Here is a 26142-nt window from a genome sequence, read left to right on the forward strand (position 1 = left end):
CATGATCTGTATCAGTAAGCCAGGAACTGAGTTCTATGATCTATTCAGTTCAAATGGCATGCTGGTATGTAAAATGTTGCCTAGTCTCTCTCGGTGAAAATTCACTAAATCAGTTTATCCCAATATTAATCTAGTTTTTTTTTGAAGAATATTATTCTAGCTTACAGCACAAACATCATACTGTTCTATTAATCAAGGTTACCAAGAGGTACTTGCACGATAAATAGAACCTCATTTACATGAATGATTGATAAAGTTTTTGTTTATATTACATGAATTATGATAAAGTTTTTGTTTATATGACACGACACGTCTACAAAGAGCGCTGGTACACGTACGAATTTTTTTTGCGAAAGTTTTTGTTCATCAGTTGGGTGCAGCTTGCTTGGTGGCAGAACACGTTCGCAGATCCATCAAAAAAAAAAAAAAAAACAGAGAGAACACGTTCGCAGCAGGGTTCGTAGGAATGGTTTAGGTACGCATACCTTTGCCGGTCTTGAAAATCAGGTATACATGTAGGAGACCCGGTGAAAATCAGATAAAAGAAGCCCAGTGACAATGAATGGCAGCGCGAGTGCTCTAGCTGGGCTTTGGACCGCGTTTTATTGGGTGCTAGGGATGGGGGATTTGTTTCTTTTTTGTAAAATTTTAAAACTGTACGTGCATGATTTAGCCTTATAATATGTACATCTATTTTGCTTCAAAAAGTATATAAAATTGTTTGTGAGTTTGAACTAATTTGCTTTTCTAAAATTTGTTTGCAGCAAAATTGTTCATAAATTGTTCTTATTTTTTATTGAAAATATATAGCAGCTATATCTAATATTGTCATTAAATGGTTCTAATTTGTGCACAAATTTTGATGAACACCCGATCTAAATTGTGTTTAACTTGTTTCTTAAAGTTTTCACATATCCATTCTGTCATGCCTATTTTCCCCCTTCCCTCTTTAATCTCTCCTCTCTATCTCTCTCTATTGTGTGGGACCCGTCTGTCAGCTATTTCCTCTTCCCCACCGAACCCTCTCCTCTGCCTTTTGCCCGTTTGAAATCCCATCAATTCTGCACGCGAGAAATGGCTGGAGGCCCCAACTTCTTTGGTAACAGACGCTGCAGTGAAGGAGGTCATCAAGCGAGGAGCATTTGCAAAGGTTTGACGACGGGATAAGAGAAAACGGAGCCGAATTTCTCACCGCCATGTTAATTTCCAATCGATCGATCGATTCTCCCTCTCCCGTGTATAAATGGCCTTGAGACCCCCCCCCCCCAGCCGAGCTTCCTTTCACTACACCGCGCTCAAAGCCCCTTTCCCCGTCGAGTTCCCCTCACCAGAGCTCCCTTGCGCTGTCGCCGGACTACCTCCGCTCCCCACTGCCGTTGTCGTGCCATTCCACACCACCCCGACACCGTCCGAGCCTCCGCCGGTGTTCTCTGTCCGCACATCATCGTCTGCGACCAATCATCGTCGAGTTCTGCCACCGTGGCTGAGCTCCCGAGGCTGCCGAACATCCACCATTGAAGCCCGCCGTTGCTGAGCTGCTCTGGTCTTTCCCGAAGTCCCGCGACCCTTCAAACGACTTTGCTGCCCTCGTCTGGTCATGGTCCGCCGTTCGCCGTCGACTACCAACCACCGCGGCATCTTCTCCGGCCGTCCTCCGTCGTCCCGAGCTCATCGCCGTCACTGTCCAGCCGGATCCGAGTAGCCCTGCCCTCCCACCGTCCAATCTTAGATGTATGGAGTAGATTAGATGGTAGATACCCCTTCGCGTTGGATGATCTCGGCCGTCTGATTGAAATCGTGCACATAGGATTTAATTAGTTTTCACGCCGAGTCAGTATAGCCTAGTCAGCAGCCACATGTGTACTTATGTCTGACGTGGCGGGTCCAGTCAGCTGGCCCAAGCCCAGTCAGCCATCCGCTTCAGCAGTAACGTCAGCAATTTCGCAATAAACTCGATTTTCTTTTAGAAAATAATTCGTGATAATTCGAATATTCTGAAAATAGGTTTTCTTTATTAGAAAAATTATAGAAAATAGAAAATACTTTATATAGTCGTTTTAATATGTTTTTAATAGGTTTTCAATTCCGTTTTATTTCTGAAAAATAGTTTTAAGGATAGAATAAATGTTTTAGTTTTGGAAAATAGTTAGAAAATATATATTAATTCTGATAATGTTTAAAAATGAATTATTTGATAAAATAAATGCATTTAATTTGTTTTTATGCATATAAAAATTAGTTTTATTTCCAAAAATGCAAATAAATTTCATAAAATTGTTTTAATCAGTTTTATGCTATAAAATAATTCTACAAAATTTTAAATAAATGTTTTATGCCTTTTAAAAATTAGGTTTAATTCTAGAAAATAGTTTTTGTTGTTTTTAGTCGCTTAGAATTTCGTTTAGCCGTAGTTTTCGCTTCGTTGCTCCGATTTGGGCGGTTCTTGCACCCAAATCTTCCTGAAATTGTGCTCCAGCTTGTGCTAGTGTTTGTTTTATGTGTTTGCTTTGCTTAGTGTCTGTTCTTAGTGGTGCTTGGTTGCTCGCTTGTAGAGGAGTTTTGTCCGGAGGCGTTCGAGAACATCCAGGATCAAGACTTCGGGGATTTCGAGCAACCCATCGGGCAAGGCAAGTGTCCTTGAACACATTGCACCTACTTTTGGAAAATATTTGTTCTATAAATTGCATTATCAAATATGTGTTATCCCATTGTTAGGGTTTACTAGTTTTCCTCAATCTTCCTTGTAGTCGTAGATCAGTTTTCGTGTTATGGGTAGAATGTGCTTAGTTGTGCTGGCTCATGGGTAGCATAGACAAATTATGTTAATAATGATGAACTTTGGTAAATGTGCTTAGTCTAAGATAGTAGGGTCTGGGCAAGTTGGCATGTTGGTTAGCCTGTGGATGTGTTCTAGACAGAATTATTGGTTTTCGGATAATTGGCTATTACCCTATTGTTGGGTTGATGACGCTCTTGCCCAGATCATGTTAAGGACCGGTTCATGGAGCGACCACCTATGAAAATAGTACAACTACAAGCCTGGTATGGGACATGCCTAGCTCAATAATTCATTTTTATCTCAGTATTGTGAAGATCATTTGATGATACGGGGACGGAAGGATGTACTTCCTAGAACCGTAAGGCGCAAGAGGGGGCTTATGGGGTGGAGGGTGTACTCCACTTATGTACGGCGGTGAAACCTCAACGGGTCAACACATGCTGAGAGAGGCGTTGGAAAGGCTTTGCAGTGAAATCCTGGTCGTACACCTCGGAAGTATGTAAGTGTTTGATCGATATGGGCAAAAAGGAGGACACATCTTGTAGGTAAAGTGTACGACCTTTGTAGAGTGAAAACTGATATATCAGCCGTGCTTACGGTCATGAGCGGTATGGACTCCACACATGATTAGTTGGGTGATTCTCGGGTTGGATTTGGTGGATCACAGTGGTGGAAAACTGTGATTCCAATTAGCTTTGTTTAGAGATGGTTGGAACCTCGGTTGTGGAGCAAGGTGGTTGGAACCTTGGCTCTTGTCTTAAAAAAATCATTCACATAGAAGTAGGTTGCCTTTATAACTGTTTTATTAATAAAATAGCGGTTATGCCAACAAACCTTTGAGTTAAGCCTATCTTAACTTTTGGCCCACATGTCATAATTTTTTCACACTTGCTGAGTATTCTATATAGTCATGCTTGCTCTCTCCTCCTTAATCTTGTTGCTGCTCAGAAGGTGAAGACTACGAGGACTTCCCAGAAGATGGAGTTGAGTTTCTAGGCAGACGACTTTTCGGTCGACTACCTATGGAGTTAGGCGTCGTGCTAAGTTTACTTTCCGCTGCTTTGTAATCTTTTTTTAGACCCTTGGGTTATTGATGTAATAAAATACGTTGTAATAATGGATATTGTGTCTGCTACTCACTTATGACGTCACTACGTGTATGTAACTTGATCCTGGCATATATGTAGTTTACATTCAGTTTGGTTTTAAAATCAGGTGTGACACATTTAATTTACTTACGATTTTCACATAGTTACTTACATAACTGCATTTAAGAGGCAGACGAATAAATATATTATTTATTTAATGATTTCTTTGTTTTTGCCATATATTGAAGTGTGTCACGGATAAATGTTGCAAGTCAAGATATAAAAAAGTAAAAAAAAAAGAAATAAAATGCTCATTCTCAGACTTTTTTTTTTACAAAAAATAGATGTGCATGCTATAAGTCTAAAATATGCACATTTTAGATGTATCCAATTTTTTATTTGTATATATTTTTAAAAGAATTACAAAACTATGTGTCCACTTTTGAATTTTACAAAACTATGAGGCATTTTTTTTAAATAAGTACAAAACTGGGCAAGAATTAAAAATCGCCCAGTGAACAGGTGGAAAGTAAAAATCACCTACTGAACGACCAGAATAATCGTGCCAACGTGGCTGGAGGGAGGGCAGCAGGGGCACTTCCCGCTGGATGTGCGAGAAGTAACTCCTGCCCATCTAACGGGCGGGAAGTTGCGCGGGCCCCATAGAACCATCCACCCACCCATAGGAAGGGTGGGAAGCGGCTATTTTTTGTCATATTTTTTCTCCTATTCTCTCGAATTATTCTGGCCTCCCGCCAAGTTTTTTTCATAGTCTCAGTTGTTCGTTCAAAAATTGCATAAAGTGTGGTACTTTGTTTTCATATTGTAACAGGATTTTAACTATTTTGAGGAATTCAAGTTTTATGAAGAGTAGAGTAGAACCTGATGTTTTTATTCACAGATAAATATGTAGAAGTTATTACAAAGACCATGGTACATGATATTCAACATTAGAATGTCAGGGATAGAACAAGGATTCTACTACATGGAGCGGGGATATTCCCCCCTTCGCACACGCACTCCTCCTCTTCCTGGCAGTGCAAGAGAGCCTGTCATCTCTGAAGTAGCTCCTCACGCATGTGAAGTTCCTCCCGTCTCTTTAATTCCTCCTCCTAGAGGTGACGTTCCTTTCCCGCCTTTAAAGCTCCTCAGTTTGCTACTTGCATTCCTGTTCTCGCCGCTGATGTTCCTCTTGCCACACCCGACATGCCTCCTGTCTATAGTGTGCTTCCTCTATCGTGATGATGTGCTCCTGTTTGGCTTTAGCCTCACTAATCCATTCCCCATTGTACGACGGCCTCACCACATCAATCCATTACTTGGACAGATGAGACTATCATTGATAAACATAGCATCATGAGTGTAGTTCACAATATGGAATTGACAGGTATGAAAGAGTGGGAAAAAAGGAACACATAATAAAATCAGAGTCAATTCCAGGACACATGAAGTACCTCCTACCAAAGGTCTCCACATCGAAGGACATTGTCATTTGAGCTTGATTACCACACAAGCACAACAGACGCTCATGCCAGTGTGGCACTCTGAGGGGTTGTTCCAGATGAGGATATCACTTCTTCGGATACAACCCCTATATCATTACAAGGTTCTATGACACGAGCTCGTACACATCGATTGAATCATGAGGTGAGCTCGTTCCTCGATGTCTATGCTAATATTTGTGAGAATGTGATGATGCTACTAAATTCTTGTGATATTTTGATATATAGAAATATGGGAGCAGCACCCACAACACCATCACCAACCCATTGTTGCTTTTTGGTGGATCTTCTATTGACGGCAAATCCTACCGGCTACCTCTACACCAAGTTGGCGTACTTTTTAGAGGACGTCACCATCTTCATATAACCACAACTTCACCTAGACGTCACCCCACCTATGCCAAGTCAAATCGGACTCCGAGTCGCCCTCAATTATCTTTAATGAGAACAAAAGATGAATCACTAGAACATTTCAAAATCTATAAGGCTGAAATAGAAAACCAATTAGAAAGGAAGATCAAACACTTAAGGTCTGATAGAGGAGGAGAGTATCTCTCCAACCTATTTTTTTAATACTATGCAGAAAGTGGGATCATTCATTAAACCACTATCCCATACTCTCTCTAGTCTAACGGGGTAGCCGAGTGAAAGATTTAAACTGTATGTGACTTAGTTAATTCTTTGGGGTTGTCTTGCAAAAGCTAGTCTGCTTTTACTGAAGAAAAAGAAAGCTAGGACCTAAGATTGTTGACTGCATCTTCCTGGGGTACGTTGCTAATGACGCAACCTATAGATTTATAGTTGTCAAATCCAAGACGAGTGAAGTTGCTACGAATGTCATATAGAGTCTTATGATGTGACATTCTTCGAAGACATCTTTTCAATGAGAGGAAATGAGATAGTCACTCCAGGTGGTTCGCAAGAACCATACTCTATTCCTTCGAGTGCGCATGTTCCTACTCTTGAGTTGGAGTTGAGAAGGAGTTAGAGACAATAGACTGAGAAGTCACTGAGTGATGATTATGTCAGTTATTTAGTGGATGAGTTACCTTGATCGCTCGCAGAGGCATACACATCACCATATGTGGAATACTAGAGGGAAGCACTTCGTAGCTAGGTAGATTCTATCATAGTAACGGAACATGGAAAATTGCTGATCTCCTAGCTAGGTACAAGCTGATAAGATGCAAATAGATCTTTAAGAGGAAGAGAACAACTGATGGTACTATAGAAAAGTACAAGATCTGTTTAGTGGCTAAGGGTTTTACTTAGAAAGAATAGAGGGATTATTTTGATACTTATTCTCCCATGGTCCGTTTACCTATTATTCAAGTGCTTCTAGAACTGGCTACTGCCTGTAAACTCCATGCCCATCAAATAGATAGCAAAAGGCCAGGAAAAGAAAGTGTATCACTTGATTAAATCCTTGTATAGTCTAAAGGGAGCTCCTAATCAATGACATGAGAAATTTGATAGCACGTTGATCACTGCTAGGTTTTGTGTAAACAAAGCGGACAAGTATGTACTATCATTTTATTACGAGCATATATGTCATTTTGTGTTTCTATGTGGATGACATATTGCTTTTTGGTACTGACATGGAAATTATCAAGAGGCAAAAAAAAAAAGATACCTCTCCAAGAACTTTGATATGATGGATGTAAGACAGTATTTTGTCATGAATAGCGTAGGAAACATGTATATACATATATGTAACACAATAAAAAAAAAAGGGAGGAAAGAGTGAGAGAGATGCAACTGGGCTCTTTTCCTCCCTACCCGCTCACTTGGCCCAGGCCGAAACCTGCCTCTCTCCTTTTACTGGATTGGGCCAGCCCACTGCGACTTCCTCTCTTCCTCCTCTTGCCAGCCCAGGCAGCCGGTCCGTTCGGTCTTCCCTAGCCGCCCCTGTCTCCTATCTCCGTGTGACGTGCTGCCTCCAAGCTGAGCACTGCCGCTGTCTGGTGGACCGAGCACTGAGAAAACTCCTTCCCTATCTTCAATTCCCAAAATCAAGCTGCCTGTCGTCCCAACACCGCTGTGTCAACAGCATACAGACTGCCTTCTCGAGAGTTCTTGTGAACAGTAGAGAGAGGCGAGCTTTCCCCCCAAACAAAAAAATTTTCTTTTTCAAGCGGGATTTCGAAGTTTGGGTGTGGATTCTGGAGTTTTTCGGAGCGCGAAATTAAGGGAAGCGAGTCCGATTGGATCTCTAATCGTTTTTGATTGGGAGTTTGCTGCAGTTTGAAGAAGAAAGCTGCATCATTCCAGAGGCGGAAGACAAGAGGCAAGGATACAGGTGAGAGGTTCAGATTCGGAAGTGTTTCTCCTTGTATCTCGATCAACTATATTTGTTAGTGTTGCAGCACATTCGGGGTGATCAAGGGGAAACCTCTGCGTTTCTGCCCGCCCTTGGTGTTCGCTGTCGACACTGACAGTCTTGGTTGCGAGAGAGGAACAGGGGAAGGAAAGAGTAAGTTCTGTGGAGCAAAAGAGGAGATGGATCCAAGTAAAGAAAATCCAGGCTGGGAAGGTATTAAGGGACCTGAAATAGAAAAGGATAGGCAGGTAGAGGACCTCATGAGCAGATTAAATCTCACTGAAGAGGAAAGTTTCAACTTGGTTCTAGACGATGTGGAGGATCTGGATGATGCAGCTGAGAATTTGGAGCTGGTAGGCAAAGTTGTTGCAGTAAACACACTCCATATCCATACTATAGCATCTGCATTGCGGCCAGCTTGGGAAATCCGAAAGGATTGACATTTCGATCTGCTGGAGACAATATGTTTGTAACAGAGTTTGAATCAAAACAAGATCTGGAGAGAGTTGTTGATGGAGCTCCCTGGACTGTCGGCAGGAATGCAGTAGTTTTGGAGAAGATGGACCCAACAAAGAGACCAACAGAGATGGTTTTTAATAGACTCCAGGTGTGGGTTCGAGTTTTAGACCTCCCTTTCAAACTGATGAACAAGAAGTGGGGAGAAGTGATTGCTAAACAGATCGGCCATGAATTGATTAGGCTGGATGTTGATGAAAAAGGAAAACCAAGGGGGTCTTCACTCAGGGCGAGAATAACCATAGATATCACAAAACCTCTGATGAGATGGATTACAATCACACCAAAAAGCAGGGGTGTGGAGGAAAGGTATGATTTACAGTATGAAGATATTCCTTTCTTTTGCTTTAGTTATGGCAGAATTGGACATTCGGAGTTGTTGTGTCCAACACCAGCAAAAAGAGATGCTCAGGGTTTTCTACCCTACAGTGAGAAACTAAGGGCGCCAGATGAAAAGAAGAAAAAATCCAAAGCTTCCTCTTCAAACAGCAAGAGTGGCTACCCAACTAAAGCTAGTGACCAAAGGTCAGGCTCGGGGAAAAAAGACTCTCCCCTGAGACACTACTCAGTGGGTTCTTTTGGGGGTGTTCCTTCCCGACAAGGTGATGAACAAGGGGTAACCTCTCCTTTTAATCCAAGGGATAAGGAAGAGGAACAAACAAGAGACAATGGTAAGGAAAGGGCTCTAGTGAAGGTGGAAGTAAATGATAAAACCTTAACTACAAGGAGGCTTTTTCCTGAAAAGAATGGGAAGAGTAGCTTGAGTTCAAAAAAGAGGAAGCCTTTGTCAAAAGAAAATTTAATAGAAGGCCCGGTAGTGGGGCTCTTGGAAGGAGACACATGTCAGTCTTGGTTTGTGACAAATGATATCTCTCAAGAAGAAATGGATATAAACATTTTGAAAGATACGAATGACAAAAATGGTGTCTTGATGGGTGACAACTTACCAAAGAAACTGAAGAAAGGGAACGCGGGACTGCAGGGACAGTCCCGCGAGCAAAAATGAGGATTGTTGCATGGAACTGCCGGGGCCTAGGGAACTGACCGGCAGTTCAAGGGCTTCTGGAAATGCAGAAGCAAGTGGCTCCCAACATTCTCTTCCTTTCTGAAAAAAAAGCTACCGAGGAAGAGAATGGAAAAGTTCAGGTGGCTTTTGGGAATGCCAAAAATGCTTGCAAGGGACTGTGATGGGCGAAGTGGTGGTATTGCAATCTTTTGTAGAAACGAAATCAATTTGGACCTAAGGAATTATTCCAGATATCATATTGATGTTGAAATAAAGGAGGAAGATGGTTTTATGTGGAGATTAACAGGAATTTATGGGGAACCTAAACAAGACAAAAAGAATGTAACATGGAAACTGTTGCGAGTTTTGAAAAATCAACAAGATATGCCGTGGATCTGTTTGGGTGACTTTAATGAAATACTCTTCCAACATGAGAAGGTGGGTGGTGTTCCAAGGTCCCAAAAATGTATGGATAGCTTCAGGGAAGCTTTAGAATTCTGCCATTTGTCTGATCTTGGCTATAGTGGAGATAAATTTACCTGGAGAAACAACAATCATCAAGCAGCTAAATATATCCAGGAGAGGTTAGATAGAGTGGTGGCCAATCAGGAATGGTGTTAGAGATTTTCGGAAGCATTTGTTATACATGGGGATCATTACCATTCAGATCACAGACCATTGGTGGTGTATACAGGAGAAATACAGTATGGAGACAGGAGGAAAAGGCAAGCAAATCTCTTCAGATTCGAAGCAAGATGGCTACAAGAAGAGGATTGTAGAACAATCGTTAGCAATGCATGGAATGATGCAGGCTTTGTGGGACATAATACAGTCCATGAAGCACTTTGTGATGTTGCCCGTGAACTGAAAAAGTGGGACAGAAACGTCTTGGGAGACTTAGAGAAGAGAATAAAAAAGTTGAAAGAGCATCTTGAGAAGTGCCGAAGAGAACAAGTTTCCCAAAACAGAATTGATAAGGAGCAATACTTAAGGTATAAACTGGACAGATTGGAGGAACAAAAAGACATCTATTGGAAGCAAAGATCACATGTCAATTGGCTCCAACAAGTGAATACAACTTGTGACTTCACAAATGCAGTGCAACCAAAGGTGACTAGTGATATGAATGATTTTCTGTTGAAGGAGTTCTCTAAAGAAGAAATAAAGAAGGCTCTAGATCAAATGGGGGATCTGAAAGCTCCAGGTCCAGATGGTATGCCTGCTATCTTTTTCAGGAGATTCTGGGATATTGTGGGAGATAAAATAACAAATGAGGTGTTAGGGGTTCTTGAAGGTGGTCAAATGCCTAATGCATGGAATGATACAAATATTGTCTTGATTCCTAAGATTAAAAATCCTACCAATTTAAAGGAGTTAAGGCCAATAAGTTTATGCAATGTAGTGTACAAATTGATAGCTAAAGTAATAGCAAATCGCTTGAAATGCATTCTCCTTGAAGTCATTTCGTTGAATCAAAGTGCTTTTGTTCCAGGGAGATTAATTTCAGATAACATCCTAGTTGCATATGAAGCAACACACTACCTAAGAAACAAAAGAAATGGAAGAGAGGGGTTTGCTGCCATTAAGCTGGACATGAGTAAGGCTTATGACAGAGTTGAATAGGACTTCCTCCAGAAAGTTATGTTAAAACTGGGCTTTCATAGAAATTGGGTTAATCTAATCCTAAAGTGTGTTACAACAGTGAATTATAGAGTGAAGATAAATGGTGACTACACAAGGGTGATTGTTCCTCAACGTGGCCTACGCCAAGGTGATCCATTGTCACCCTATTTGTTTGTTATTTGTGCTGAAGCCTTTTCAGCTGCAATGTATAAGGCAGAGGAACAAGGAAAAATTCAGGGGTTGAGAATCTGTAATGGTGCACCAAGCTTAACCCACCTCTTTTTTGCAGATGACTCTCTCTTACTAATCAAAGCTGATCGACAAAATGCAAGGGTGGTGAAAAGCTTTCTAAATTCTTATGAGAAGTGCTCGGGACAAGTAATTAACAGAGAGAAGTCAGCAGTTATGTTCAGCAACAATGTAAAGGTTGAAGTGAAAAAGGAAGTGCTGTCTGAATTACAAATTAATGGTGAGACAACTAATGAAAAGTATTTGGGGCTTCCTGTATATGTTGGGAAATCAAAAAAGAAGATTTTTGAATATTTAAAAGAGAAGATATGGAAAAGAATTCAAGGCTGGAAGGTTAAAATGTTGTTAAAGGCTGGTAAGGAGATCCTTATTAAGGCAGTAGCACAAGCAGTGCCAATCTATGCAATGTCATGTTTCTATCTAACAAAAAACTCTTTGTGATGAAATCACAAATATGATTGTCAGATTCTGGTGGGCTCAACAAGATAATGAACATAAGATTCATTGGTTGAGCAAGGAAAAAATGATGAAACCGAAGTGTTTGGGTGGACTGGGTTTTAGAGACTTAAATGGATTTAATCTTGCAATGTTGGCAAGGCAGGGATGGAGAATTATACAGCACCCAGAATCGATATGTGCACAAGTGTTCAAAGCAAAATACTTCCCGGATGGAAATATCCTGAATGCAAAGACAAAAGCTGGGATTCTTATGCATGGAGAAGCATCCTAAATGGAATAAATCTTCTGAAGAAAGGAATCATATGGAGAGTGGGGGATGGCGTACATATCAAAATATGGGATGACCCATGGTTGCCAAAAATAAATTCAAGATTTGTGGGTACAGACAGGAGCACATGCCTCTTAACAAAAGTAAATGAACTTATTAACCCTGTGTCAGGCCAATAGGATGTAGAACTGATAAATAACATCTTTAATGAAGAGGATGCTCAGCATATTAAGTGTATACCAATTAGGGAAAATATGAAAGATTTCCTTGCCTGGCACTATGACAATAAGGGAAGATTTTCAGTTAAATCAGCTTACAGATTATTTATGAATGATAAATTTATCCAAGAAGGCTTACAAAGCAATTCAAGAATGGTAGAAAGTACTTTTAAATGGAGTAACCTTTGGGAAATTAAAGTTCCAAATAAGGTGAAGCATTTTCTGTGGAGATTCGCCCATAACAGTCTTCCCCTTTTTCTGAATATCAAGAGAAGAGGTGTTGACATTGATACAAGATGTGTAATTTGTGTACGTCTTGATGAAGATGGTGGTCATCTTTTTTTGAAATGTAAGAAAATTAAACAAATTTGGAGAGAATTACATCTAGAAGAGGTAAGACTAAAGCTATCCTTGTGTGGTTCTGCCTTGCAAGTGCTAGATGAGATATGGTTGTTGCATGAAGAGATAAGATTGAAAGTAATCACTTTATTTTGGTACTGGTGGTTTATACGAAATAAGGTAAATGCTGGGGAAGCCCTCCCTTCGAGTGATGAAGTGGTTTTCCAAGTGAATGCTTTTGTAAGAGAATTTATGGAGCTTGATGGTGCAGAGAAACAACCTGGGAAGGAGTCCAATCAATGCCATTGGAGACCTCCAGCAAACAATATGCTGAAGTTAAACACGGATGGTTCCTTTTGTGAGAAATCTAAGTCTGGAGCATGGGGAGCTATTTTGAGAAATGAAGAAGAGGAATCTCTTTTTGCAGCAGCCGGAAGGATCGATAATGTACAGGATGCGGCACAATCTGAAGCAATTGCATGTGCTGAAGCACTGAAGCTGGCTAACCAATTTGGGGTAAGTCGAGTCATTCTAGAAACAGATGCCGTAAACTTATGCCAAATTCTGCGTGATGATACTGTCGATTTCAGTGTTAATGCTGCTGTAATCTGTGAAGTTAAGAGATTATTGCATATTTATTTTGAGACTTATGAAGTGATGTATTGTAAGAGAGTTTGTAATAGACTAGCACATGAACTAGCCAAGTACGGCACTAGTTTGGAATCCTCTGCCCCTGTGATTTGGACAGAGAATTTTCCATTGTTCATCTGTAACTTGGCTCGCAGCGATTTAGCTGCTTATGATGTATAAGTATGGTTTTTGTTTTCAAAAAAAAAATTCCCAAAATCAAATCGCCCCTGTCTCCTATCTCTATTCCCATCTGAATCCAAACTGAGTCCCTCTCGATCTCCAACTGAATCCCACCTATACCGGCCTCGATTGCTTGATTCCGGAACCCTAGACTCTTGCCTATATAAGAAGGGGAAAGGGAGGAGGCCCGGAGGGGATTTTGAGAGAAGATTGAGGCGAAGCCCTGACGCGTTTACATCTTGCCGTCTCTAGAGAAGTCTTGCCAGGGCCGCCGACCGCCATGGCTGCCGCGTTGACTCCCTCTCTGTGCTCCTTCCAAGGTGGGTTCTAGTTTGCGGTCAATCTATGTCATCCCCTCCTTCCTCTTCTCTGGTGCAGGCATGGTGGACTTGTGTGTCATCGCCGCCGGCTCAGCTCGTCCTCTTCCTACCGTTGAGTGGTAAAGACGAGGGGCCGACAGTTCATGGTGACCCTTCCCCCGCTGCGCCGCCACCGCGAGATGCTCTGGCGTGAGCGTGACGTGCTGCCGCCGCGACGTGCTCCGGCGTATGCGCGTCGTTTCCGCCGTGAGGTGCTCCGGCAGGCACGCGTCGTCGCCGCCGTGAGGTCTCCAGTCACTATCGCGCACACATGCTAATGTGTTCGCCGCCGGCATGTTGTTCTAGGGCGCGCGTATTGTTCTGATGCGCGTGTGATGCTGTTAAGAGGCCGTCGACGTGCTGTCTTGTTATGCCGCCACCGGTGTGTATGCTGCAACCACCGTGCTGTTTAGCTGTGCTCACTGCCGGTCTGCCGTGATGCCGCTTGTTTTCTGCCGGCCAGTAATGCTGATGTACCTGAGGCCGGCCGTCAACACCGAGATTCTACTACACTCTTGTTGCGCTGCTGATGTCCTTCTTGTAGTGGCCAGTGATGTATTTGACGCCCGACCCTCGTCGAAGGTATGCTGTCTTTGCAGTGCAGATTGCAATTCGCCGGCAGATACAACTCGCCGTGCTCGCATCTCCAGGCCGATCGATGATGAAGGTTTGAGGCCAGTCTGTGAGGGTGATGTTTCCCTGGTGCTGCCCTGTTCCTGGTCTGTGTGATACCGCCGTGGTGATGCCGCCGTGCTGGTGATCCCTGGTGCTTGTTGCCGTAGTAGGCCATGGCTAGCTGCTACTATTGTTCCTGGTGGGTTCTGATGCTTGATGCCCCTTCTGTTGTCGGCCGATCCTAGGCAGTTTGCTCTTGCTTCTGCTTTTGGTCAATGTGAGGGTGAGCTAATGGTTGTGCTTGCCCTATGCCACCCACTACTTGTTTGATGGTTTGCGAGGATGATGGCACTGCATGGCCTGTGTTGCCTGCGGTTTGATGCCGATGATGGTCACGCTGCTTGACCTTGATTGCTGATGACTTGCTATGCATGATCATGCCCTCCTATTGCCTAGGGCTGGATGGTTGCCTGTTGCCTCGGATACGACCGATGAGGTCGTAGTGGCTAGTGAGCTAAGCATGATATCGGGCTCCCAGTTGTAGCCTAGCTGCTACGCCTGTTAAGCTACGCACCACACCATGCTCCTAGTGTGCTACGGTCGCTTTTACTTTGTTGAGGTTGATGATATGAGACTGATGATGCCCCGGGTTGTCTATGGTTGATGATGCGATGCTGAGACCACTATTCTATGTTATTCTCTACATTATCACTTTGTTACTATGTCTTTGTTTACAGCCTTGTAGACTAGTGCAGGCTAATCGGAGTTAGCTCTAGGAGATAGGCGTAATTAATCGAAGAGCTTTGCGAAGCCTTGGGAACCAGGAAGACGCGATCGCTAAATGATCCCTGGTGCTTGTTGCTGTAGTAGGCCATGGCTAGCTGCTACTATTGTTCCTGGTGGGTTCTGATGCTCGATGCCCCTTCTGTTGTCGGCCGATCCTAGGCAGTTTGCTCTTGCTTTTGCTTTTGGTCAATGTGAGGGTGAGCTAATGGTTGTGCTTGCCCTATGCCACCCACTACTTGTTTGATGGTTTGCGAGGATGATGGCACTGCATGGCTTGTGTTGCCTGCGGTTTGATGCTGATGATGGTCACGCTGCTTGACCTTGATTGCTGATGACTTGCTATGCATGATCATGTCCTCCTATTGCCTAGGGCTGGATGGTTGCCTGTTGCCTCGGATACGACCGATGACGTTCATACTGAGGTCGTAGTGGCTAGTGAGCTAAGCATGATACTAGGCTCCTAGTTGTAGCCTAGCTGCTACACCGGTTGAAGCTACGCACCACACCATGCTCCTAGTGTGCTATGGTCGCTTTTACTTTGTTGAGGTTGATGATACGAGACCGATGATGCCCTGGGTTGCCTATGGTTGATGATGTGATGCTGAGACCACTATTTTATGTTATTCTCTAATATTATCACTTTGTTATTATATGTCTTTATTTACAGCCTTATAGACTCGAGCGTAGGCTAATCGGAGGTATCCTGAGGAGACAGGCGTAATTAAACGAAGAGCTTCGCGAAGCCTTAGGAACCAAGAAGACACAATCGCCAAATGATCACTATAGTTAGAGTCAGATGTGTGTGTGGAGTAACATTTTGTAATGAGAGGAACTTGTACTTTATGAATTCGATAATGAATAGATAAAGATCAATGTTTCCGTTACAATATTCTCCTTTACTTGTATACTTTGTGTATATTGGCACACCTTGCAATTTTCTTTTCAAGTTGAGCTGCTATCGAGAGCAAGTTTTTTGTTCGCGAAATAAGGACTTGGGTGAAGCTGATATCATCTTAATCAGCATGCTATTAAAAGGTGAGAATGAGATTACTTTAACACAATCTCATTATGAGGAGAAAGTCCTAACTTGGTTTGGGCAATTGGATGCCAAACTAATCTTCACACCTTATGATCCAAACATCAAGCTGTACAAGCACATTGGGGAACCTGTAGACCAGCTTAAGTATAAGCAGGTAATTGGATCACTTATGTAAGCGCGACAAGATCAAACATCTCATATGTAGTATATAGGTTGAGCCGTTGCATGTTCAACCTAGGAGATGATCATTGGAAAGCATCGATAAGAGTACTCAGGTACTTAAAAGGAACGATGAACCTCGATATTAAATACACCAGTCATCCAGCGGTCTTAGATGGATGCAATGATGCTGACTGGATCAGTGACTTAGATGAAAAGAGACCCACGAGTGGATATGTATTCACTCTAGCTGGTGGGTCTGTGTCGTGGAGGTTGTCTAAACAAACATTGATAACACGATCCACAATGGAGGTTGAACTAGTAGCTTTAGATTCAACAGCAATAGAGGTTGAGTGGTTGAGAGACCTCTTGTCAGACTTACCGGTGCTAGAGAAACCAATTCCAGCAATTCTAGTATATTGTGATAATCAGGCTGACTGCATCAATGGGTTTCTCTTCTTTGTTCCCGTGTTTTCAAAGTTTACAGATTCAATAAGCCTAATACCTCAAATCATGTGTTTTTCCATTATTCTACATTTTTGCATAGTCTAGTACTCAGTGAGGTATGTCGTCTGAATCTAAGGTTGAGAAGAATTTTGAAGAAAACTTGGATGCGTCTACAGTAGAAACAACTTAAGGACTAAGCAAATTAAATTGTCCTGGAAGCAACTCTCTCCGAAAGCAAGAGAAAGACGGCTTAGCGGATCATTCTTGAAAAAAATGTTACACAGAGGTAGTGTCATAAATTGAATGAAGCTACAAAGAGGTAGGATGGCAACTTATTTGGGAATTTGATATGCACATTTGTCCAGTACTATATATTTTTTGAATTGGAGGTCACTTATCAAATTTCTTATGGCCCTAAATCATTATCTGCAGATGGGATGAAACCTCTGTATCTATTTTACCAGACTATCTGGACATGCTCTACTTCCACATTGAACTGCTGAGAAGCTTTAAAGAGTTTGAGGATAGTTTGGAACCGAACGAGAAATACCGCATGTCTAATGCAAAGAAAGTGGTACGAGTATTTTCGCGAAAAAAGTGGGTACGAGTATATAGTTAAGAGTGTATTACATTCGGACGACATACCTATAATCAGCATACTCTGTAGTGTTAATTATATAAATGTAGTGTATGTTTAGATCAAGCAAAGTTTCAGCACCTTGTTAGTCTGAAAAGCAAAAAAAAATCCAAACATATTTCATCATTTAAAAGCATTTTCCTTTCTTTTGTATCTTGCATTTTTTTTCAAGCAAAGGAGATACTTTAACGATTTGGTTGTAGCTATAGAGACAAAGACGCTGTTCCAAGTTGGCCTAGGCAGAAAAACTGAGTTATTTTATTCCGTTTTCCTGCACCGACAAAATGTTCAGCCTGAATTGCCTATAATAGTAGAACTACAAGGGCACAAATAGTAACCAACGCGAACGTACAACAGCGTACTTTTCAGTTCCCCAAGCCGCCACAGTTTTTTTAGTATTAAGGATATATCATTAGAGGCATAAAGACATTACAGATATAGGAGCTGTGGTGTCCCAAGGTTTACAAGCTGCAATGAACAGCCTGTTTAGCTTCATTTCTAGAATAGCGTACTTCTCAGTTCCCAGACCCAGAGTCCCCTCATTTGTCTCCCCTGCTCTGAATCTTCATTCAGTACAGATAGCATTCTATACTTTCATGCAGTAGATCCTACAGTTACCCGAGTGTTACACCAATACTTTGTAGAACTGAGACAAACAACACGGAAATCATATTATCATATACGCTTTACCTTTACTTGGAAACCGGCAATTGATACCAGGGTCTATGCATACAATAGAGTAGCGCAGTTTCATCATGCTCTCTCAAGAGGGGAACATTAGGTTCACCGGCTGCGGGGTTGCCTTCCGATAACAAGGATGTAATCAGAAATAACCAGCAGCATACCACACGAAACTCATTTGCTGCCAGATCACAACGCCAGGTCAGGGGTGGCCTCCCCAAGAGAAACGGAGGACAACTTCTGGGTTAATAACTTGATTGCTAACGAACTTGCGTCGCCATTAGCCTGGATATTCTGGTGCAAAGCCAGGATGTTCTCTTTTGAAGCGTCTGCAGCCACCATCGGACTGGGCTGGTGCATGCACGGTTCATATTCGGCCACCACCTTAAAAGGTTCCCCATCCATTTGTGCAACTTTGAGAGGCACCGCCTTCGCTGCATTGCTTTTGGAAGCACTGATGTCCTTAGGACCAAAGGTAGATGATGCAGTGGTCATGGTCGGAGAAGATGGCTGAGAGTTCGGTGTGGCAGGTGGTGAACACCGGATCTTCATGGGTTGAAGTTGCAACTGTGCACTAGTGCTTTGGTCAATGGATTCCTCCTGAAGACATACACAGCAAGATTGTTAGAAGCACATCAATAAAGGAAATCTGCATTATTGAAGGGGACAGAACATAAAAATAAAGTGCACCTACAGCTTCAAGTTCGGCCACAACTGGTCCAGTGCATGCTTCAGGTTCAGCCACCTTAAAAGGATCTACTTCCATCTGTACAATTTTGAGAGGGACCACCTTTGCCACCTTACTTTTGGAAGCACTGCTTTCCTCATGACATGCTGCAGTAGATTTTGATTCTTGTTGACCAGAGATAGATGATGCAGTATTCGTAGTCTGAGTAGAAGACGGTTGAGATTTTGGTGCGGCAGGTAGCGAACACTGGATTTTCATGGGTTGCAGTTGCACCTGTGCACCGATGTTTTGGTTAATTGATTTCTCCTGAAGACATACATTGCAAGATTGTTAGAAGCACATCGATAAAGGGCATTTGCATTATTGCAAGGGAAAGAACATAAAAAATAAAATGCACATACAGCTTCAGGTTCGGCCACAACTGGGTCCGTCTGGTGCGTGCACACTTCAGGTTCGGACACCTTAACAGGCTCTACTTCCATTTGTGCAACTTTGGGAGGCACCACCTTACTTTTGGATGCACAGCTTTCCTCATGAGGTGCTGCAGTAGATTTTGATTCCTGTTGACCAAAGCTAGTTGATGCAGTGTTCATGATCTGAGTAGATGGTTGAGATTTTGATGTGGCAAGTAGCGAACACTGGAACTTTATGGGTTGCAGTTGCAACTGTGCACCAATGTTTTGGTCGATGGATTTTTCCTAAAGACATACACGGTAAGACTGTTAGAAGCGCATCAATAAGGGACATTTGCATTATTGCAAGGGAAAGAACATAAAAATAAATGCACGCACAGCATCAAAATATCCTATCTTGGGTGTAGGCCTTCGCAACCCTGATGGCTTAAAACCTTTTCCCTGGTTGGTTGTGTCTGCAGTAGCTTTCACATTATCCCCAGATGCTGCTGTTCCTGAAGAATGACCCTCTGTGACAATAGGAGGCCTAAGTTTTGTGTTTGGAGGGTGGTCATTGCTCTTTCTGAGGGAGGGGGACAATGAAGAGGATAGTGGATTCGAACTCTCGGATGTATGGCTCATCTTGCCTACAGTAGAAGCTGTTGAAGTCCCAGAAATTACAGAACTCATGCTGTCTATAGAACTGCTAGGTGAAATGCTTGGCGATGAACGGTCAGCATGACCCTTAGCTGAGATCTTGTTTCCTGAAGATCTTGATGGGTTAAATTTGCTGACATCAGATCTTGACGATGAACGGACAGGGACCCTCTGAGCTGTCCTATTCTTGTTGCCTAGGCTTGCTGATTTGGTTTTTGCATCTGGCTTTGTATCCATCGAAACACCATGGAAGGTAGAAGCTACTGCTGATGTGAAAGCACCTGATTTTGAGATTGAGCTGGACTTTGTGACCCCACCAGGTCGTACACTAGCTGAAGTATTGGCAGATTTCCCAACTGCCTGTCTGCTGACTACACCCCCTGAAAGAGGAAATACATCTTAGGCTTGTTATATGCTGCGTATTAACATTATGGCAGAAGAAATAATGTATGTCAATTCACGCACCAGTGCTGCTTCTTTTCTCTGATATCCCAGAAGTGATAGCTGTGTTAGTTGATGACCTCATTGTAGCAACTCTTGGCAGAGCCTTCGGAGGTTTTGAGGATGATTTTGCTTCTGCAGCTCGTGGCAAAGTCTTCTCAAGCAAAAAGAATAAATATGAAACAAGTTCTTTTTTACTTTTTGAAACTAAATATGAAATTCAGATCGAATATTATACAAGAGGAACTTTAATTAAAGCAAGCAAATAGAAAATAGGTTTCTCAAGTGAAACGTTACAAAACTTGGCTGATTCGAATTTAATTCAGTGTAGTCCAATGATATAAATTTGGTGAACAAAAATACTTAGCCTTGTGAGAAAAAGCAAGAGGCAATCCTAGTTATTGGTATTTGATTCCACGTGAAGGTACATATCTCAGACTTCATGAGCAAGAACAAGAGGCAATCCTAGTTACTGGGATGTTGATTCCATGTGCAGGTACGTAACTCAGACTTCAAATTAAAAAGGGGAATACTTTGGCCCTTAGACAAGACATACTGAAGCCTAGGTGGTTCTGCTCACATTCTCACAATAATTTCAATCAATTGCTAAGTCAGGAAATATCATACATTACCTATGAACATCATTAGTATACTATAATAAATTTTGAAACAAATATCCAATTATAGGTGAATGGATAAACTACGGCAAACGTCATGATTACTGAGGAATTACCAGCATAGGACATACCACTCTTGCAGCTTTAGGCTCTTTGGAGGAGGCTTGTGGCCTTTGTTTGCCACCAACAACTCCTTGGCTTGTTGAAACAGGTGCTCTTATCTGAACATAAGCAAATGTTGGCTAGTGATGATCACGGAGTACAGAAATTTGGAACTAAATCATTGATCAAATGAGTTAACATACCTTAGTCTGAGGCATCCGATCAACCCCCTTTCTTGCTGGAAGGAGCAATAAAATAGATACATCAGTTACAAACAACAGACAAAGCTCCTTAGAGTTACAGCTTTAGAAGCAACATAACACGTTGTGTCGTCATTTGTGGCTTGTTACCTGCAACATGAGGCGCATTTGCTGTGGGCTTGGGGGGTTTTGAGCTAGCAGCAGGCCTGCCTGGAACTTTATCAGGTTTGCCAAGTGACCTCTGGATTGAAGCACGGACATTGTCAAACAGCTCGGTCTCTATGCTTTCCATTGACCAGCTTTCGCTTTCCAGAGTTGAGGTTGTTGATTCCTCTGATCTCCTCATTTCCTCCACAATTCCGGGAAGCCTGGAGCCCTGTGTCTTGCGGAAGGTGCTATTTACAATGGCTAATTCCTCGGTATCCAGAACACCTACTCAGATTAGGAAATGTTAAGAGCCACTATCTATCTGCACCAGAATATGCGACAATTACAGAAATGAAAGATTTGATTCATGGGCAGTGAACAGGATAAAGCCAACCTTCGCTAGTGAATATGTGCAAGTCTGCCACAACAAGCGACAACGACAATTGTGACACAAAAAAGGAAACATTTTTTATTCATGAGCTCTTATGCACACAACATGACACAAAAGTCTCTCACAGAAGGTGAGAAATACAACAATGAAGCATTGGATTCATGGATATGGGAATCGGGGTAAAGCCAAAGCCAACCTTCACTGGTAAAAAAGGCGCTGTCCCAAGCCAAGCTCTTGCGGAGGTTCACACCTGTCTTGGCCTTTCGCTGCTTCGGGGACTCCGTCCGCTCGGGGGCCGCCTGCTCCTCCATCACACAGCCCGGATCCGCAACCCGGCCCTCCGCGGCCGGAGAACCGCCGACGGGCTCCAAATCAGAAGCTGCCTCGGCGCCCACCAGAGACCCTAGAAATCGCGGTGCGTCAGATCCCCCAAATCGCGCCACAACGGGCACCAATCAACGCCCCCAACGCCGCGATCCCGCACTCCCAACTCCCGAAATGGCGTGGGGAAACAAAACCCAGAGGACTCGCTCGCTCACCTTCGTGGGGCGGATCGCGATGCGTCGACCGCGGCGGGGGCGGAGAGGCGAGGTCGAAGAGGAGGTCGTCCTCGGCGGAAACGTCGATGAGCGAGAGCGCTTCCATGGGGGAGGCCGGCGTCGGGGTCGCCGGAGACCGATGACCAAACCCTAGATCCTCGCCGCAGGTTCCCGGAGGAGGAGGCGACGCTTTTTTGGAAGGAGCTCAGAGAGACGTTGGGAGGTGAGGGTTAGGCTGCGTATAAAAAATATCCTGGGAGGAGGGGGGTTGCGGCCGCTGGCAGCGACGCGTCTGACTGTTCGATGGGACACTGACGGGTGGGGCCGGGGCGCGGCTCTGGAATTTCGTTTTGGTGATTATTCCTTTTTTTTTTGAGAGGCGCCTGGGTGATTATTACATGGGCGGGATGGTTTGAATTTTGGGGCATTTGGGCCGTAATCCTCTTGGGCCGTAGTTTAGGGTTGGATTTGGGGCCCAAACTCAAACGGCTTTCCTTTACTGTTTCAATTTTCCTTTTTTCCTGGATGGTACGTACGAGACCGTTCAACTTTCAGGAGACCAAAATTCAGAGAACTACACATACGCAGTATAAACGACCACAAAACTACACTGTTTACCACGCTTTTTTTTTTGTTGCAAAACTTCACAAACTCTGCCTCTAGAGATTTGCCGTGGCGTCTTCACAGAGGGTACGATTGTTTGTGCCGTGGCAGCCATGCACGAATGAATGGTTCTGCCCTGCAAAGAAAAGGATCCATCGATCGGGTAGCATTGCCATCATCATCATGCGTAGCTAGGCCTGCACGAGGAAACGATCCATCGATCACACACACGCGGCCAACATGGAATTCCATTCTTCTCCTTGCTTTCCAGGACGCATCTCATGCGTGCTTCGTACTTTCAGGTGGACAAGGGAATGAGCCTCGAGCAGCTAGCGAAAGATGCGCACTTCAGTTCTTCTAGTTCAGGTTCGTACCTACATCTGACTATCTAAATTCGAATTCTCTTATACATGAATTTGAATTTCTATTTTCAAAAAAGTTTTGTACATTACGAACGTCTCGTTGATACAGATACCGAAAATTATACTTTTATTATAAAAAAAGTGACCATCTATATCCCTGTTGAGATTAAATATTTGATGTCTTGTTCCAAATGTATTTACGTCATGTTGGTGCAAGTGCTTGACTACAGAACGGTTATTAACTATTTTGTAGTCATAATATTTACTATTTACATCTGATATACCAAATTTAATATTCGGTGCATCCTACAACTTATTTACATCATTTATATATATGTACACATCACAGAAATGATCGACAAAAATGCTAAGAACACATCCTATAAAAAATATATTGGTATCCTCGAACCTCTCCTATTCAGAAGTAAAGGTTCCTTTAAGTTTGTCAAATGCAACCATGTAGGTATTCATAGTTGTAAGCCACACATAATAGCTTCGATTTGTCATCTCTTATAGTACATACCGGAAAACTGTTCGGCCGTAATGTCTCGGTAAAACTAGAGGAATTTTTTTTAATATTACATTTTTTATGGATATTACAGAAATAATACCGAAAATGAGGAAATTTCAAAAAAAAAATACTGATTCGCCCAATGGTTTAGCCAAAACATTTTTTTTCCCTACCGTACGGCGAAAATAATATTTTCACCAAACTGTACGGCAAAAATAGAAGACGTGGCATCGACGGCAGGTTAGGAGTGCCCGGCTGCAGCATCGAGGCAATTTTTGCCAAACCGTTGGCGAAAATTAATTATCGCCAAACCGTAGGATGAAAATTAAATTTTATCAAACAGTTGAACGAAAAAACTACGTGAGGTCAGTGGGCCATGTCTCCTAGCCCGGGAGCTCAGTGTGAACCATATCTCCCACGTCTGACTGGCCAAAATTATTTCTTCCGTTGAAAAATATTATATCGCATTTTTATTATTCAATTGAACTTATTTCTGATACGGAATGGAAAGATGTAAAATAAATCGTAGAATTATTTGTCTGACAATGGAACGTAATATAGAATTGGTATGTAAGGCTATAATAGTAAGTTGTAAAGAATAAGTAGCATAGAACCCGGTACAGAGGTTACATACGCTGATGAACGTTACATGTGACATTGGATTTTTCGTCATAGCACGGATAGACTCTAACCATAAAGAGTTGCCGACAATAAATATTGGCATGTACGGTACGCTTAAAGAGTAACCTAATAGCATGTCGTTGCTAAACCAAACATTTCTTAGGGAATAGAAATAGGTCGTGGTACAATAGATACTCTCTACTGAGTGCACCTTGGATATTTACCCTTTCTTAGGGCATCAGGCCCCTCGTCTTAGCGCGACAGGCCCTCTCACGCTTACTTTCTCTCTCTGCTTCGCGTGCTTGAGACGCGGCGCGGTCCTTCGCGACATTCTTGATACGCTTCTCCTCCTCCTGTTGTTTTATCCGTAATTCCTCCTGATGTCGCTCGTACTCATGACGTTGGTAAGCTTGCCTCCTCTACCGCATCTCCATGTCCACCCACTGCTTCTGGTCCTCATTTTGCTCCATATAGAGCTATTGCCTGAAATTGCAGATAGGTGGAGGAGACTGGACAAAAGAAACAAGAGGAGAAATTAGTAAGAGAGTGCATGAAATCGTATAAAAAGGCCCACATGAGTGATCTATGTCACTATACCGGTGGATACTCTTATGGTCCATGTCGAGACTTATCATACTGGTAGTTAGCGCATATGAAGAAGCGTAGGTCATAGGTGTAGGATATGTTATGTGACTCCCAAAGCTTACAAGGATCGTCGCAGAAGCCTGAAACTCATCATCACCATCATCTTCACCTACATTTATAGATTCCAATAAAGTTGTTTCCTCATGAATTGTGTTACGGTCCACGTTCTCGAGCTCAACAATGATTTCTTCAATTTCCTCCCCTGTATCAACGTGACCCTCCTCAACCTCTGCCGCTCGCCTATGCACAACAACCCCTGCCTCGGTCGTATGCTTTTGTTCAACTTCCCCCGTCGACACTGCATGCCCACGTGCATCCTCTTCTTCTACTGGTGTTGCTGCACTGCTACTATCATCTGCTTCTCTTGGACATGGTTGCACTAGGATATTGAACCCGACGTCGCCTGCACCACTCTAACCATTTCAACCACTTGTCCATCCGATACACCGGCTTTAACTCCCGACAAATTGGATTTAACATACGAGTTAACATGCATGCATTGCATCGTAATAGAATAAATCTGAGGGTCAAGCTAAAAGTATTGGGTGAACCACATTTTTATCTCCTTCATCCTTGTACCCTCCGGGTTTGGGTGCTCAAAGATAGTAAATGGAAAATTTCTCAAATCAACACCTGATAGATCATTACGGATTTGACCATTTTCATATAATACATTTATAGAGTTTGACATAACTGTCACCTAAAGAAATATATCAATTAGGAATGAAATTAAATTACATTTATACAATACGACTAACATAAAATTGACTAACGCAATGGTCATGCCGACCCATCGTTTCTGGTCCTACAATGAAAAGTATTATAGTCTTCGTTGCCTAAAATCTAATCAATATTATTGTCCTAAATCTACATTAGAGATATCATTATTAAATAAACATATTACTAGCACCAACAAATTGAATATATTTAATTCTCAAGAACTTATTAATTAATACCATTTGATATTAAAATTTTAACATAAATACTTTGGTACTGCATTGCTTTTTGGATCCTCTCTTTGTTTTATTGTTTTATGTTGCAAACCACTAGTCCTAAGTCCAAAATAACTAGAGTACCGAGTTCTAATATTTATATGCACATATATTTTATTTTTCTTAACATAATACTAAAAATAATCTAATACAAAGATTTATACCTAAAATCAACATTTAGAAAGGAAAAATTATTTTTCAAATCCCTAATTTAATGTAAATACACATAGAGCAATAAACATCCATCTAAAACACAAATATAAAGGAAAAAATTTACCTTAATGTTCTTCTTCCTCCTCCCCTTCCCCTTCCCCTTCCTCCTCCTCTTCTCCTT

At 42.4% G+C, this 26142-nt stretch overlaps 2 protein-coding genes and 1 long non-coding RNA gene across 4 annotated transcripts; 2 read left to right on the forward strand and 1 right to left on the reverse strand.

The window, feature by feature from the left end:
* Positions 1-7419: 7419 nt before the first annotated feature.
* On the forward strand, positions 7420-13057 carry LOC133890122 (uncharacterized). Of its 2 annotated transcripts, none has more exons than XM_062330568.1 (2): positions 7420-10982; positions 11124-13057. In XM_062330568.1, exon 1 carries the CDS (start codon positions 8153-8155, stop codon positions 9209-9211), a length of 1059 nt encoding a protein of 352 aa, XP_062186552.1. In that variant the 5' UTR covers positions 7420-8152; the 3' UTR covers positions 9212-10982; positions 11124-13057. The 2 variants fall into 2 exon arrangements, with proteins under 2 accessions (XP_062186552.1, XP_062186553.1); XM_062330569.1 differs by having other exon boundaries at positions 7420-10424.
* Positions 13058-13208: 151 nt separating this feature from the next.
* On the forward strand, positions 13209-14783 carry LOC133891761 (uncharacterized). The gene is made up of 2 exons (XR_009904257.1): positions 13209-13468; positions 13556-14783. It is a non-coding gene; the product is annotated as an uncharacterized LOC133891761 (long non-coding RNA).
* Positions 14784-17979: 3196 nt separating this feature from the next.
* Positions 17980-22298, reverse strand: LOC133891799 (putative GPI-anchored protein pfl2). The gene is made up of 10 exons (XM_062332554.1): positions 22075-22298; positions 21732-21938; positions 21148-21429; positions 21001-21035; positions 20827-20916; positions 20103-20232; positions 19380-20017; positions 18990-19286; positions 18595-18894; positions 17980-18500 (listed from the first exon to the last, which is right to left on the reverse strand). The coding sequence occupies exons 1-10, from the start codon at positions 22178-22180 to the stop codon at positions 18090-18092; spliced, it is 2496 nt and encodes an 831-aa protein (XP_062188538.1). The 5' UTR covers positions 22181-22298; the 3' UTR covers positions 17980-18089.
* Positions 22299-26142: the final 3844 nt, after the last annotated feature.

The sequence above is a fragment of the Phragmites australis genome, chromosome 14 (assembly GCF_958298935.1).
Source record: "Phragmites australis chromosome 14, lpPhrAust1.1, whole genome shotgun sequence".
Classification (NCBI taxonomy): Eukaryota; Viridiplantae; Streptophyta; class Magnoliopsida; order Poales; family Poaceae; genus Phragmites; species Phragmites australis.